At 42.5% G+C, this 15,815-nt stretch overlaps 1 protein-coding gene across 7 annotated transcripts in view; it reads right to left on the bottom strand.

The window, feature by feature from the left end:
* Positions 1 to 15,815, bottom strand: part of sox6 (SRY-box transcription factor 6) — a 120,415-nt gene that overhangs the window by 77,747 nt on the left and 26,853 nt on the right. For all 7 annotated transcript variants that reach the window (XM_040203521.2, XM_078085209.1, XM_078085210.1 and 4 more), the window contains one exon: positions 148 to 388. In XM_040203521.2, the coding sequence (XP_040059455.1) occupies positions 148 to 388 (241 nt within the window). The remainder of the gene's footprint in view (positions 1 to 147; positions 389 to 15,815) is intronic.

Below are 15,815 nucleotides of genomic sequence, written 5' to 3'. Positions count from 1 at the left end.
TCCCAAAGAGAGGTGAGTGAAACAGTATAGCACACTTAAAATTCTAAAAAAAGTTATCACTCACGCTTCCCCACAAGAGGGTTTCCTTTAATTCCATCACTACCAAAGGCATCATATAAGAAGAACGAAAAGATGGACATGGCTCACCATGCGCTGTTGGGCTGACACCAGGCTGTCCCAATCGCTCTCTTGCGGCACGCTGCTGAGCGGCTGCATTTCCTCGGGATGGGTTTTTCCATGGAGCAGGCTGTGCAGGGGCAGCTGCGGAGTGCCGTGGGCCTCGGCGCTCTCCTCTTTCTCCCAAGACAAGTGCTCCTGGCTCATGGCGTCGTCCCCGTCAACGACGGAGGCGAAAGGAGACGTGGCTTGCTTTGAAGACATCACTCTGCTGTGGATCAGGAAGTGGAGAAGTGGAGGTCAGGAAAGGTTTATCAACAGTACACGAAAAGGAATGCAGTTTCGTTGAGCGTTTCATGAGCCCCTGGTTCACATGGTTGTGCATGGTTGTAACTGGGTTTGAATGCACCTGGGCAGATAAAGCTTCATGGACTGAATGCTAAACCTGTGTGTTGCCTGTAGCTGCTCTGGGTTGTGAGGTTTGGAGCAGGCAGTGGGGTTCCTAATCCTTTGTTTAATGCAGATGGATGGCTTGATCTAGGCCTGGAACATTGCCTCTTTGGGTTTTGGCCCAAACAGTAACTCATGCAGTAGGTCAGCCAGGCAGCGTGACTATCATGCAGAGAAAACCTTACAAATGAGTTAACTCCTTCAACTGTGCTGAGAGATGTAAAACAAGGCTGCAATTTCCTGTGTGAATCTTCTTTTTTTCATTCATAAGTTGATTAGATTTTGTCCTTCGATAATTGAATGATCTCACTTGTGCCAGTCAAGTTCACTCTGAAGCAATCAAACGCAAAACAAAAAGCAGCCTTGTCTTCTTTTGTTTCCATTAGGAAACATTTTGCTTTGACAGTCTTCCCTCGGGCAACGAACCCTACTTCAAACCTTCAAAATCAAACTAGTGTAATAGTGGAGGACTAAAGTCTCAAATCTATCGCATGCTTTCATGAATATCACTATTTGAATATTGTACTTGACATATCAGGTGCAAAGGTAACTCATGTTAATTCCTTTACAAACAACTCTTTTTGGTGCAGAAATTATACAACCGATTCCGCTTTTTCTCAGAAATAATAAGGTTAAGGTTAATAAGTTTGCTACAATGAATGAAACGAAACACTGCAAAGCAAATCTAATTATGCATTTGGTATTAAATTAAAAAGAGGATGATATGGCCTTCCTACTGATGTGAAGTGGCGAGAAGGAGCTGTAGTATATTTAACTCCTAATCTGCCATATGCCTGAGCTTTTGTTTTTTCTCAACCATAAGACACTGACCATTACATCTAAGAGGTGATTCCTTAGGGCTCGGTTTTCTGTTGTAGGTGGCTGCACATGCGTGTGTGTGTGTGTGTGTGTGTGTGTATGTGTGTGTGTGTGTGTGTGTGTGTGTGTGTGTGTGTGTGTGTGTGTGTGTGTGTGTGTGTGTGTGTGTGTGTGTGTGTGTGTGTGTGTGAGTGTGTGTGTGAGCGGGAAAGACCAATTGGGGTCTTGAAGGACTGTTTCTTTGTTTGTATGTGACAAAATGCTCAGGGAACTTGTGGGCTGCATTCGATCGCTGATCACTACGTGCCACACTCTCCTGCTCTATCCACAGGGGTCAGTGTGACAACACTAACTTCTGCCTCGGGGGTTTGGGGGGGGGGGGCTCTCAAGGTTGAGGCAGGCAGTGGTGCTATGGTGTCCTTGCGCTTTCTGCTGTGAGTCAGGCACTGGGAGATAGGGAAAGATTTGTTCCATTTACAGAGGGCTTTTATGAACAAGGTCTTTGGTTCTAACAGTTATTGGTTTTACACAAGGAAGTATGTCAAATGAGGCGTATTGTCCATGCACACAGGCAGGATTTGTATAGCAACTTTCAAAACAAAGTGCTTTACTAAATGCATTAAGGAACTTTTAAAAATACAACAAAATTAAAAGAAAACGTGGAACATAAAAATGTCAGCAAATAAAATATGGATAGTCAAAATGGAATTCCATAAATCCATAATAATTAGCTGAATTGTTTGACGTATTCATTTAGATGAGATTGTAGTTTTTCTGCATAAGTAATGCAGATGGATTTGTATTGAAATATCATTCAGAAACATTCATTTTTATATCAAAATAAAAGCTGACTATGCAGCACCACACTCTCCCTCTCATTTAACCCCACGCACCGTCACAAAGTCACAGATCAGCCTAAATGAATCTCATGTGTCTTTGCAGCTGTACAAACAAACCTAGTACATCAGGTAGATGGCAAGGCAAGAGAGGGAGACCCGTGCCTGTCTGTCTTTCCTTCTGACTTTTAGCCTCAGTGCCTGGATGTGTTGTCAGCTGTGTCTTTACTCAATTTTAATCAGCCATTAAATTGTTTCCTCTCATTATATCAAACAGAAAGTGATCTCAAAACTAGGTACCGTTGATTGAAAATCAAAAGTCAGACCTAAGTTCTGATCAGGCACGCCAGGCGAGCAGTAGTTGGATTTGGGGGTTTGGGTGTCTGTGTGCGTGTTTGTGCATGTGTGCGTGTGTGTGCGTGTGTGTGTGTGTGTGTGTGTGTGTGTGTGTGTGTGTGTGTGTGTGTGTGTGTGTGTGTGTGTTGGAGGGGTTTGGACGCATAGTTCTGATGCATTTTTTATTCATGCACCAAAAAAGGCCCAAGCCTCGAGAGCAACAAGGACCGTGTCCTCAATGGAGTGTGAGAGTGAAACAAAGCACTGCTTTTGTATTACACAGTAAATCAAGTGGTATTATTTTACCACTAAAATATTCAGTCTCTCAGGCACTTTTACTTTGGTCTCCAGCCATCAGTCAAACTGCTGAGGCGTGAGCGGGAGAAGAGGTTGGTGAGAGAGAAAAGGAGAGAGCGAGCGATGGAGACTACATCCTCCTGTAACATGTGTCTACAGCAATCTTGTTAAAGAATGCAACAGATCTGCGGCGGGCTCCATAACAGTATTTGTCAGCAGGAGTTAATAATTTATTAGCAGTGCTGGGAGGGCTGCGCTCAGGCAGCTTAAGAGTGCCGAGAACCCCAGCCCCACCCCCACCTCCTGACAAGCCCCATACAATACTACCTCATATTATTGAAAGGGAAAAGGGGAAGCGTGGCAGTAATTCTCTGAAAATATCTGAGGGCAACCATACGGTATTTTATTCCTCACATTTGAAGCAGAGATCACACGGAGCTGAGATCAAAAGGGGTTTGTGTGCAATAGATCAGCAGAGATACAACAATTTGATGAGGTTAAAAATAATAAGAATTTGGCTGAATGTGGGTGCTAGCCGTGCATGTAAGATTCACTCACATATGCTCAGAACTAGACTGTTCACAGCCATGGAGCTGCTGTTTGCAAAGTAAATTCAGCAAAGCAGCCTTGTTGGTACAACTAGAGTGTATTTGGTTTATGTTGAAATAACCATATTAATAATTGAATCAGTTTCTCTGCAAAATAATCCTAAAATGTGCTTTAGCATACAAAACAGTGAAAATATGGGGAACTGCAGACGAAGCTCATGACTCCTTGACAAGCTGCCCTCCCTCGTGCTTGATTACACAACAACAATATAGAGGTGGAAAGAAACCAAAGTAATCAATAAGTGCATCCTGCCTTCATTCTGACAAACAAAGCCGCACAGACTTTGAGGACTTGGGGGAAGACGTGAGCGAGGGTCAGTTGGTAGAGAAGTGGCCTATATATAGCTGACAATATTGCACACATTTGAAGGATTAGGACTTAAGTTCTCCAGCTGCGGGCTCAAATAGCCTGGAATGCTTTGAGTCATGAATTGTTCCCTGCGATAATGTTTCATCATCGTGCAAAACAACCTCCACTTAATTGGTTGTGTGGACGTGTTATGCCCTGCTCATCTTGTGACCGAGGGGCCGTGTGTCCTCGGCTATCCCATTTCATGGTAAAAGGGTCCGACTGATTTTCACCCGCTGCATCAGCTCTGTCACACTGTTGACCTTTTATAGACAATGGTGATAAGTAACTGAACACCGTGCGCCCGACAACCCCCGACCCTCCCACATGCCCACGTGTGCGTCTCGATTCTGATGTCTTGCACCTTCAAGTTCAGATCACAAGCCCCAGAAGGGGGGGGGGGGGCTAATATGACACTGTCTTCCTTCAAAAATCAAATCAATTATTAAACACAAGAAGATTTTGTTGCAAAAATAAATAATGGGATGTGAGCGAAGGCGATAACAGCTTAGCCCAAAGGACACTGAGAAGAGAAGGAAGGTTCATTTATTAGTCACGTGAAGGCGCTCAAATGCTGCATTGGTGCCAGACTTTGGTGACACTTTTATCAAAGTTAATGTGGAAGGATGGCATATTCATCTATTATGCTCCATTGCTGATTGAAAAAGGCTTTCAAAAAATGAAACTACACATTTCTGTGGAAAGATGCTTTTTATCTAAATGTGGGCATATTTTTTTCCGTGTAATTGGTCTCAAAAGAGTTATTGACTGTGTCCAGCAGATGCATTTAGCTCAACTAATGATACTACATCAGAATACAAGACCAAAATAGTAATGCTAACCAGACTGCCATTATGAGCAGATCAATGTGTATGTCTATGAATTGCTGGACTCGATGAGATGATCTGGGAAATATCCTCAAGCCAAACTACTACTTTTTTCAATGCCAACGCATTGCAGTTTGCCTCAGTCATTTACGTCATTCATATTATACATTTAGCCTGTATTATTAGCTGGCATAGACCAAAGTCATGACAGTTTTTAAAAAAGTTGTAACATTTGCAATCACTCACCAATTCTGCAGTTGCCTGAACAAAATTAACTTTATTTGAACATTGAACGTTTACTTATAAGTTGTTTGACTGATCTTTTATTTGAGCCATAAAACAGTATGTTAGATACGTTTTTTTTTAAATCTGTGACATTGTTTAATTAAATCAATTTCAACAAAAGTAATCATCTTAATAAGAAACAGCTAAAGAGGTTTGTGGGCTTCAAATCGTGTGTGTGCGCGTATTTGTGTGAGACAAAGTCATAGAGAGAGAAAATCCTCCAAGTGTTTCCCTTCAGCGGTTCCTCCTGTTCTAACAGGTGCCATGGTAGGGTTCCTCTGGGTTCTTCACCTGCCATAATGAGATATTACTACCTGACAGCTCCCAGCTGGAAGAGCATTGACACGGAATCCACCGTTTAGCACAATTAAATTATCACCCTCCATTGTGATTGTGCCATGCTGTGCAGCAGCCAGGTCTCTGGATACATAATCAACCGGTAACACGGCTGCACACTGCTCACAGTTCGACTCATTTTCAACACACACAGTCAGGAATAGAGCAGAAATATACACGTTTATCTATTATATTATTTTTACAGAATTAAATACAGGTAAATCTGAAAAGAAATATCTGCTAAAACCCAGCTTTGAGGAGGTGATATACAAATTGATTTAAATCGACTAATGAACTAATTACTGACGATGATATTAAAATATAGTAAATGGTTGGGGAAAATACAGATTTTCCAACCGGATAAGCTACTGTAAGAGGACTGGAGAGTTGTGTAAATGAATTTGTTTAATTTGTTGTTCCATTATTGTTGACCTTCCCTTGCAAAAAGTCAACTTAATTACGGCGGTACTTCATACTCACTTCACACTCTCTCCTGATGCCTTTTCTATTAGAATGTGCCATGGTTACCACAGCTAAAATCCACACTGAAATGATAGCCACCCAGAGCAAATTAAGCAAGCCACCTGAAGTGCGCACTTTACATATTGAGCAGAGCATTGATAATTACTTTGCAGGGTAGATTATTTGCAATAATATGCTGCTAGAGGAACTCCTGTGTATCTCGCTTTAAACACTTGTGCAGCTGCCATCCGAGCCTGGTTGGTGTCCTATCCCCCCCCTCCGCCCCCCGCGCAGGGCAAAGGCAGATGCAGGTGTGAGAGTGCTTAAGTGTCCCTGTCTGTCTACTCAGGAAGGGTCGATGAGCACTCACACAGTGAATCCCCTCGTTGCCCCCTCCTTCTCTACCTCCTCCTCCTGCCTCCTTCTTCTTCTTAGGTCCCCTACGCCTTTTGGCCCTTTTTTTTCCCCTGATCCCAGGACACAGGCTCAGAGCTGGATGGCATAACAGCCTCTCAGTTTCCCCAGGACACACACACACACACAAGTTCACTCATGCGCACGCATCCGCAAAGGAGGGTTGGCTGTCCCCCCAAAAAATTCAACGCTGTGCAATTTTTTACAGGACTTGCGTCATTCTTTTAGCAGAAATTATAAAGTAGAAGAAGAGGACCACACTGGATGTGATCAGTCAAAACCAACACACACGAGAAGACACAAACGGCAGCAGCACAGGAACTCTCACAAGTCTCTTTCAACAGATGAGTAAAAAATACTGAAAAAGAGAGTTTGTGTTGTTTTACCGCTCTCTCTCTTCGACTCCCTCGTTTGGTGTGGGACTACGATGGGATTGGAGTTCCCAAAGAGCCTTTCATTGTGGCTGCTGCACTTAGGAAAACCTCACAGGGAGTCCAGCCATCAACCAACGCGACCCTACTTGCTGTTTGCTGTCTGCAAGGCAGTGAGCAACAGTGGAGCTTTGTGGCTTGCCTCATAGTTGACAATAAGTTATGGGCCCTTTGTGAGCAGGAAAAGGAAAACAGAGATCGGAATTTGGCAAGAACATAATAATACAGAATTCTCCTGTTCATGGAACCTGAAATTTTCATGGAAACAATCGAGCATTGTTGAAGGAAAGAAAAGCATTGGTGACAGATGAAATATTGAGTGGGGCCCCCCTTTTTGTTAAACAGTAAACAAAGCACTATTCAGCCAAGGTCCATTCTGTCATTTATAAAGATAACTTCTTCTGTGCACTGGAGAGTTTGCGGCAAATGGCCGCACTTCAACAAATCCAGTGTAACACCATCTCTCACAGTTGCCAGAAAAGTGAGTTGAGGAGCTGGCTGGGGGGGGTGCCAAACAAGTGAAGAGACACATCCCAAGTTACCAAAGAGATGCACAATAAGTCTGTAGGGAGCATAGAAATCTCAAAAGAGAGAAAGTTAAAAAAGAAGAGAGCAAAGAATTTGGGCAAAAAAGAAAAAGTGTGTGTGTGCGGGGGGGGTATTGCTCTGTGTTGGTGTGAACTATGGGTCTTGGTTTTTGCTTGTGGTATCATTAGCTCATCACTGGCAGCTTTAGTGGGGCTGGTGTGTCACATTGTCACACTCTCCGTCACTATTCGTAAGATTTGAAACGTCTACTGAAAAGAAACAAATGTTCCATTTCATCCTCATTTCAAACACATTTCAGTAGCTATCTTTAACACTGTCATAATTTAATTGCTCTATATTTTTCTATGTTGAGGCTCGGGTGGGTGGGGGGGGGGCAACAGCTCATTAGCTTCAGTTGGACCGATCTCTAAATCTTTAGAATTGTTTTTTCTTTCTTCTGCTATTTAGTCTTTCTGTCTGAATACATTAATGGTATTCATTGAGCACTCTCACACAAGGCCCAAAAATGTGTCTCCCCTTGTGACAACTGGACTCCTTTTTCCTCTTTGTCTTTTGACACTGTTTTTTTTAAGGACTGTGAGAAGAAGGGCTGGGATCGAACAGGGGAGGGGAGAGGGGAGCCACGTTTCATGTGACACGTCAATTGGAAAATCAAAACAGGAGTAGTTCATTTGCTCCACCCAGATGAGGCCATCTAGCAGAGCTATGATGAATAGGGGTCAGGCAGGCCGCACCTCAAAGATTTATGATTAAGGCTTATTATGTTGGGAAACTGACATTGATTGCTGATTTAAACCACTGAAACCAATTAATTTGCCAGTGCTGAATAGAAAGCATGGTCAACAGTGTGTGTCATTCTGACAGGTCGGACAGGAAGAAGCGGAGCAAAAGTGAGGGTCTAAATGAACGGCTGGCAACCAGCCCTGTTTAAAAGTTACCATGAGTGATTGACGGCTGATACGAAAAGAAAAAAAAAGGGCAAGAGAGGCTGGAGAAAAAAGGAGATCAGAAGAGCAAAACCAGAAACCCCAGCCACTGATCTGAGTAATTGCCCGAAAATTTGGTTCACAGAAGACATGTACAAGCGGGTGTTTTAGCAATGCTAAGATGGTTTCATTCATGGGCCCTAATAAAATCAGCTGACAGACATGGTTGAACAGAAAAATGGACTGTATTTCCACTCCAGGGAAGCGGGCATCGACTAAAAGTCAAAAGGCTTCAGCAGTCTATGCTGCTTGCTATTACCACAGCGTGCTCCTACTCGTCACCGCGATGCATCAAAAGAAGCAGGAGCCACAAGTGATGTACACACCACAACCTATTATCCAAGTGATATCTTCACAACAAATGCCACATTACGCTCGGTTGAATGTTACTTTTCTCTGTGGTTGTCTGGGGGGGTTGCGCGTGTTTACTAATACCTTTTCCTCTGTGTCGGTTTCTCCTTCATCCGTTTTCTGGCTCACTCAGGGGACACAATGCGTTATGACAGTGCTTCAAAATGAAATCATTAACTAAATTGCTTTCTTAAAAAGCCACAAGTGTGCGGCAGGATTTTTTGTATGTGTGTTTGTGTGTGTGTTTGGCTACGGGCCACGGGCCTCTGGTTCCCAGGCAGCCTTTGGTGCAGCTCTGTTGTGGTTCCCTGCCACCACACTCATTATGCTCAGCTCCAGCGCAGCACAGGGCTGCGGCTCGCCTCGCCTCGCTCACTGGGCGAAGAGGAAATAATCTGGTAATCTCAAACTACTCCTCCATTTCAACTGGGGCCCCATTCAAACAAAGAGACCCTTTGTGTTTCGAACATTTATGACTCCCCTTTGAATCTCAAACAGGGAATCAATCAAAAACATGATCATATTTTACATTTGATGATAAAAGCTTTCACAGATTTTTCAGTAGAATGGACTTTTAAACTCCAATGGTATCAAACTACAATTTCCTAATGTGCCATTATTAGAAATTTACAAAAGAAATGTAGACAAACCCAACCAGACGAAGAACAACTGAACATTATCAATCTGCCTGAGATAGATTTCAATTTTTTTTAAAGCAAACCGTATGGAAGGCAAATAGGGAGTGAAGGCCAGACAAATATTTGATAAGGAGATAGGGACTGTAGCCGAGCTGTAAGACCGGGTAGTTGAGGACCCCACCTCCCACCTCACAAACACACACACACACACACACACACACCACTAACCCTCAACCCCGACTGTCTATCTGCTCTCAACTGAGCTGAAAGTAGCAGATGTGTCTTTCACAGCCTGTAGAGTGTGTAACCAATCTGCAAACAATAGCTGGAACTTGACAAAGGTCGTTACACTTGCACATACATACTTTTTACAGGCAGTCAAATCTCGTTGCCCATTTAGACAAATCATACCCTTTAGTTTTATTTATTTTTATTAACTTTATTGCCAACAAAAAAGGCATTTAACATTGAACACAAGCAGAGTCTGTAACTGCATTGGTCAAAAAGGACCCACGAGTATCTTAATGAATGTTGTCAAGTAACTATGCATCTTATTTGTATGATATCTTGCATATAAAGTTGAGTTAAGTTTTTTTGTTGTTTGACATCTGCATCGTTTTAGTTTGAAGCACTTTTTTGTGTTTTTAGGGCCACTTGTCTACACCTTTGGATCACTTCCACTGTGCAAAGAAAATATTCGCTACATATCTTTAAATATATTTTTAAAAATGTCTCGTCATCAATTAAATAGGTCAGAATCCAATTAATCTCCTTTTGATCTGCTTATTTCATGTCCGTCTGCAATCACGTTGTGCAGCGTCTGTGCAGTCTATGAACCCGCTCCTCTGGTGTCGGCAGGGCAGCGGTCCAGTATCAGCCTGGCCTATCAGCTATAAATGGCAGCTACATCACTCTAACTCCGGCTAAAAATACAGGAACCGTTTTCTTCCATTTCCCTTTATTCTCAATTGTATACGTGGAACTTAAGCTGAGAAACCCTGTGCGACTAGCATTATGTGGGGAAAAAAGTACTATTCGTTTTGGACCTCTCGAAGAGCAGGCAACAAGTCCATCCAAAATATTAACGGCAAATTGCAAACAGGAATTACAGCATGAAAGACCTTTTCCTCTTTGCTTGTGAGCCAGGTGTTAGCATAGCTCTCTAAAAGCTATCAAAAGTTACAAAATTTCCCACAACCCTTTCCTGTGGGTGTGCCTGCAAAGTGCTTCACTCCCTTCCCTTGAAAAGCTCCCAGGGATTGCATCATGGGACAGGGTGTAAAACGATGTTAGCAACATACTGTAACATGGGGGAAATACCTCCAGTCGGCCTGGATCGCGCCGCGCTGGTTATGACGGTAAAGCCGACCGTGCCCACTGCCAAGTGTCTACACCGGCCTAAGTGCCGTTTAGGAGCATGAACACACACGCACACAAATTACCGCATGGCTCTGTTTTAATTGAGTCTCAGCCTTTGTGGTGTCTGTTATCTCTGACTAATAGCATACATTGGCCCTCTCTCATTATCAGAGTGGGCCTTTATCAGAGACCCTTGTTTGATACAGTTAGAGTTGATGGATTATGAACCGCACACCAAGAGTCAGCAGTGATCTGCATATTCAATAACTTCCGTAATTATATGCGCAATTCATCAGATGGGATGTGATTGCAGGGGAAGTGGAATAGAGAGGAGCAGAGAGGTCTGATTCCTGGAGGACTAAAGTCTAATCACAAAACTAACATGATAATTGAAATCTAAATGGAAAGGCTCAGCTCTCAGGGAGAGTACGTCAGACGTGGAGTGAAGAGGCGCTAGTGAAAGAGTGAAAGAGAGGGCGAGAAAGAGTGGCATGTAAAATTTGATTTAAACAGTGTAAATACAGCAACCAGTACCAAAACAGATGCAAATGTATTCTAACAATAAATCCAACTAACCTAAAGTGAAAAAGCTTTGAACAGCGGACGAGGAAGCTTCAGTGAGCATTTTTCTTGAAAAATCAATTTAATTTTTGCTTGAGTAGATCGCGCTGTCTTCTATACCGCTTATCCAAAAAAAAGCAGGGTGGGGCTTGGCGGGTGTGAAGGGGGTAGGGGGCTGGAATCAATCCATGCTAACAGTGATCAGGAAACGGGGTTCACCCTGAACCAGTCGCAGGGCTTAGATAGAGGCACACAACCATTCACCCTCACACCTATAGGCAATTTAGTCACCAGTTAAACCTAAACCCCCGAAAGCGTGTCTTTGGACTGTGGGAGAAAGCCGGAGAACCCGGAGGAAACCCACACAGACACGGGGGCGGGACTGTCCTCCATTTCACCTTAAAGCTGCGCTGTCTTCATGTCCACTACTCATGTTTTTATCATTGTGAAAGAGAACTGCAGCAAAGCGACAGGACAGAAAGGTCCTCTGTCCCGTTCTCCTCTCCTCCCACCTTCCTGTGCCGTCCGTCCAGACCAGAGGACTCATATTCATCCCTCAATAACGTTTAATTAGTAATGCCAAATTCATTAACCTGTACTGCTGTTAGGCTGGCCTCAGCCATAAATTTGCTTAATGTGAGCAGACATATTGCTGCTGTAATAAGGGACATAAAACTCAAAGAGAAACACACACTGCTCCTCCATAGTCATGTATCATTATAACTCGACAGTGTTTTAGAAAAAGAGCCTCCCTTTTCAGAGTAGCATCTCTTTAGCAGCTCCTGGCTATACACCCAGTAAAGGACAATATTATAAAAGTGCATTAAAACCAGTATTTTCATCATTTAAGTATTTCAAATCTTTAAAATGTTTTCAGGCCAAACCAGAGAGATCCAGGAAACAACGTCCCATTGTAAAAAACCTGGTACGACCTTCTTTGTCCTAGGATTACACCTCGACCTTTCTGCTCCTGCATCCCCCAGTGACCTCTCCTAACAACTCGCACCAAAGAGACTATTAGGCCTGCATCCCACTTTGTTGTTGGAAAGAAGGGTCTTGTCCTTTTAGTACACTCTTGTCCTCGCTTTTTTTCAAATCTAGGTGGCGGAGGAATACAAGTTCATTGTTCCCTCGCAGATGGAAGTCGGAGTTACCGGGGTAACAGCTCTAATCCTCTTTTTTTTTTTACTACTTTTTTCATATAACAGTCCTATAAGTGCTTCTTTTAAAGTCGCAGGCTAGAGCGCTTGCTCACTTTTAATTAGCCATGATTCTGTTTGCCAGGAGACAGCCATGATGAGCTAATCGAAATTTACGAAATAATGACGTACTGCTAGCGGCTACTTTTTTATCCTGAGGCCTGCTCCAAGAATAACAATAATGAGGCCATTATTGAGGACTGCACTTTAAAGCGTTGCCCTGCCACCAAAACAGAGAACGTAATTGTTCTGGTGGGGTTTTTTTGTACAATCAACAACCCATTGTTGATGACTTGAGAACTAAGGGAGAAAAGAACGGGTGCCTTAATGATTGGTCTGTGCTGCCATGAAGATCCTGCACAAAGTGTCCTCTGAGAAAGGACCTCGATAGACTACTGATTTGGTTGTGAGGACTCTGGATGAAGACAACTATCTGGCTTTGTTAAAAAAGAGAGTCCTTTCTGCTTTTTGTCTGTCTTGCTGCTCAAATAGCCCCCGAGCCACATTAGAGAAGAGCCATTCACACGGGGAAAGGCTGGGAGTCACACAGAATCATGTGAAGGGGCCACATATTTTCTGGGGGAGATTTTTATAACCTTTCGTCGTTTCAGAAAAAAAATATATGTGATCTCTAGGAGAAGGTAATAAAAGCCATGTTTATTATCTACGAGCACACTTGTAGAGGTATCCCCAGAAGCATGTTGTCACGTGGACATTTGAACAGAGCTTTCCAATGGATGTGTTTTAAAATATAATTGTATATCTACGCTCAAAAACTCTAACTGCATTACATGTGCAGTCATTTTGGAAATTGAGATATCCCAAAGTAAGAAGGCTATGATGAGCAGAGGGCTGGAAATGAAATATTTAGTCAAAAAGGTCCGCGTTTAAACGTAATGTTTGCGAGCTCAGGGGTTTGTATAAGCACAGCGCTGCACCTATGAGCCGTGCTGCATTGTGCAGGACAGAGAGAGACAGAGCTCGGGGGCAGTAGGAATGCTAAGTGGGGCCCTTAGCCTAGTCAACCTTCAGCGGGTTTCATTTATCTTCATCTTGTTAGACTAAATTAATTAACAATCTCAATGTTACACACTTTCTCCTTTCATTACATCAAATAATGGCAGAAATGTAGGGGGAGGTCCTGCCCACTGGGAGTAGAGCGATTGAGGACATCTCTCTCTCTCTCTCTCTCTCTCTCTCCCCCTCTCTCTCTTACTGTGCTCATCTCACTCTGTATTCCGACACTCTTCCTTCCACTTCCTGCCCTCTTTGCTTCGTCTCTTTGACTGCACAAACAAAAACCTGTTAAATTGCTGCCATAAACGTGTAAAAAATTGATCTAAGATGAAAACACACATTTTCAACAAAGATGAAAACTGTGAGACTTACAGTAACACAAACACAAATAGCTGCCGGTTAAAGACACTGTACTTTTTCTTGCTGTAGTTAAGAGAACTTTTGTGACAGTGAGAATTTTGAACAGGCTGTTATCATTACGAGAGTACAAAGACTTTGACATGTACATCAAATATGGGGTTTAAACTTTTCCCCATCACATTCAAAGAGATTTATTTTTCACAGTTGCTGTGTATAACTTCTTTTACAGCTATTAAAACGCACTGTATGTATGACTGAAAACCACACTGACTCATTACAATAATGAAAGGCCCATCTGGGTTGCTATACTGAGATGTGACATAGACTAAAACAAGTCAATAACATCTGCACATTCGAGCAGAAACGTGCGAGCATGTTCAGGAAGCCCCCTTTGACCTAATTCAGTTGCATGGGAAAAGATACTGGGATTCTTCACTGGAGGAATGTCTTAACATGCCAAATCCATCCACCACTGGTTCTATCATTTTCTCCCTGTTCACTTCTACCCCCACAGCCCACTGCAGGACACAAGTCTTATGCAAGCAAAAGGGCCAACCCTGAAGCCAAGCCTGCCTTTAATCTTTGCCTGATTGTTGAGGCCTCCAATCTCCAGTCAGTGTGCGTGATATCTTTCTACTGGCGCTCCTCCTTTAATTAAAACAGACATTGACGGAAGGATGAGGATTACGTTGCATTAATGTGTTTACTTAGAATAATCACTGTTTCCTCACAGCTATGAGAACAAAAGGGAATTGGTGAGAAAAAGCCATGGTCAAAGGTCAATCTTTGTTTTATTCTTATTTTGTTAATTGGTTAGTTTTGTAAAAAACGGCTGTGATTGGTTGCAGAACTCTTCCTGGTGAACGTGAGATATAGTTCTGTCAAATCTTTTCCATCGCAGCATGAAGTGTACAGTAAATCTTTGGTGCAGTTAGTTATCCACCAAACTGGTTTTGACAGGCGCTGAGAGTTAAACGCTACCATCCACTTTGTACCATTAGAAAAAAAGCGGAAATGAGCACAGGCAGCGTGCTCTCAAAAATGTAACATGTTGTATGCCTGAATAACTTCTGTCAAACCGAGCAGATATACCACACCAAATGAATTGGTGCCAAGCTATGAGAGATATGGATACTGTAGATCTCTGCATGACATCTTTTTCTGTTAACTTCATCAAAGTATTTATGAATATAAATATGCGTATATAGAATATATTTATATGTACAGTATATACATATATACACACATGTAATCATTTATTTGCAAACAATAAATGGCTCCTCAATTTGTTAAATATAATAATGTTAACAAAAAGCTTATTGATGCATGAAAAAAATAATAATATAATTCTGCAGGGCCACACAATTGGTCGCAATCTAAATTCTTTCAGAACTGAGAGCTCAGCGTGTTTTCCCAAGGCTTCTGAATGTGGGTCTCAATCTTACTTTTAGCGTGATTTTAATTGACCGCATTCTATAATAGATAACATAAATTTACAATATTTTATTTTGAATTCCTCAAGGACATCTTGACTTGCGACAGTAATGGTATAAAATTGTCCTTTCTTTTTAGAATGCCTCACAAAGTTCCGACCAGAGAGAAAAAATGCTGTTAATTTAATCAAATAAGTGACCTTTTGAAAAAGAAATCAAAGAGGATTCATTAGCTTTAGTAAAGTTTGGCTGACAGCAGCTTTGAAAGGCAGATGCTGCTGCTGTGGCTTCTAATGAGCCAACCCTAATTAGGGAGCAACACTGTAGCCTAGAGAAGGTAGCTGACTAGGAAAAGAGCCAATGGTAAATACACTCTCTTATTTACTTCCTCTGTGTGTAATGACAGCACACATTTTTAATTAGAATCACAGGAAGGGTAAAGACAAAAAATCTAAATCTTTATGGTAGGTTGAATACAAACACAGCACACAACAGGAAGCAACAGTACATCACAAGACACTTATTCCAGCCTCACTCCAATATCTCTGATTAGGGTGGTTGGTAACGTGGGGCAGACGGGGAGAAGGGACGGACAAAGGCAGCAAGGCTACAGACACAGAAAGCCTGATGTGCAGGTCCTTTAATGCGTAAAAGGGGAGAGGAAGGGGGACAGCTCATCTGCATGTGTCCCTTAACTTGTTGTTGTGTACCTTCTGGAGGCCACAGCTGAGCATGCAGTCAGCCACACACCAAATAATCACAATTCTAAACACACAGCTTGGATTAATGTGTTAG

Source organism: Gasterosteus aculeatus, chromosome 12 (assembly GCF_964276395.1).
Source record: "Gasterosteus aculeatus chromosome 12, fGasAcu3.hap1.1, whole genome shotgun sequence".
Classification (NCBI taxonomy): Eukaryota; Metazoa; Chordata; class Actinopteri; order Perciformes; family Gasterosteidae; genus Gasterosteus; species Gasterosteus aculeatus.
The sequence above is the reverse complement of the archived record's forward strand: the minus strand, read 5'-3'. Positions and strand labels throughout refer to the sequence as shown.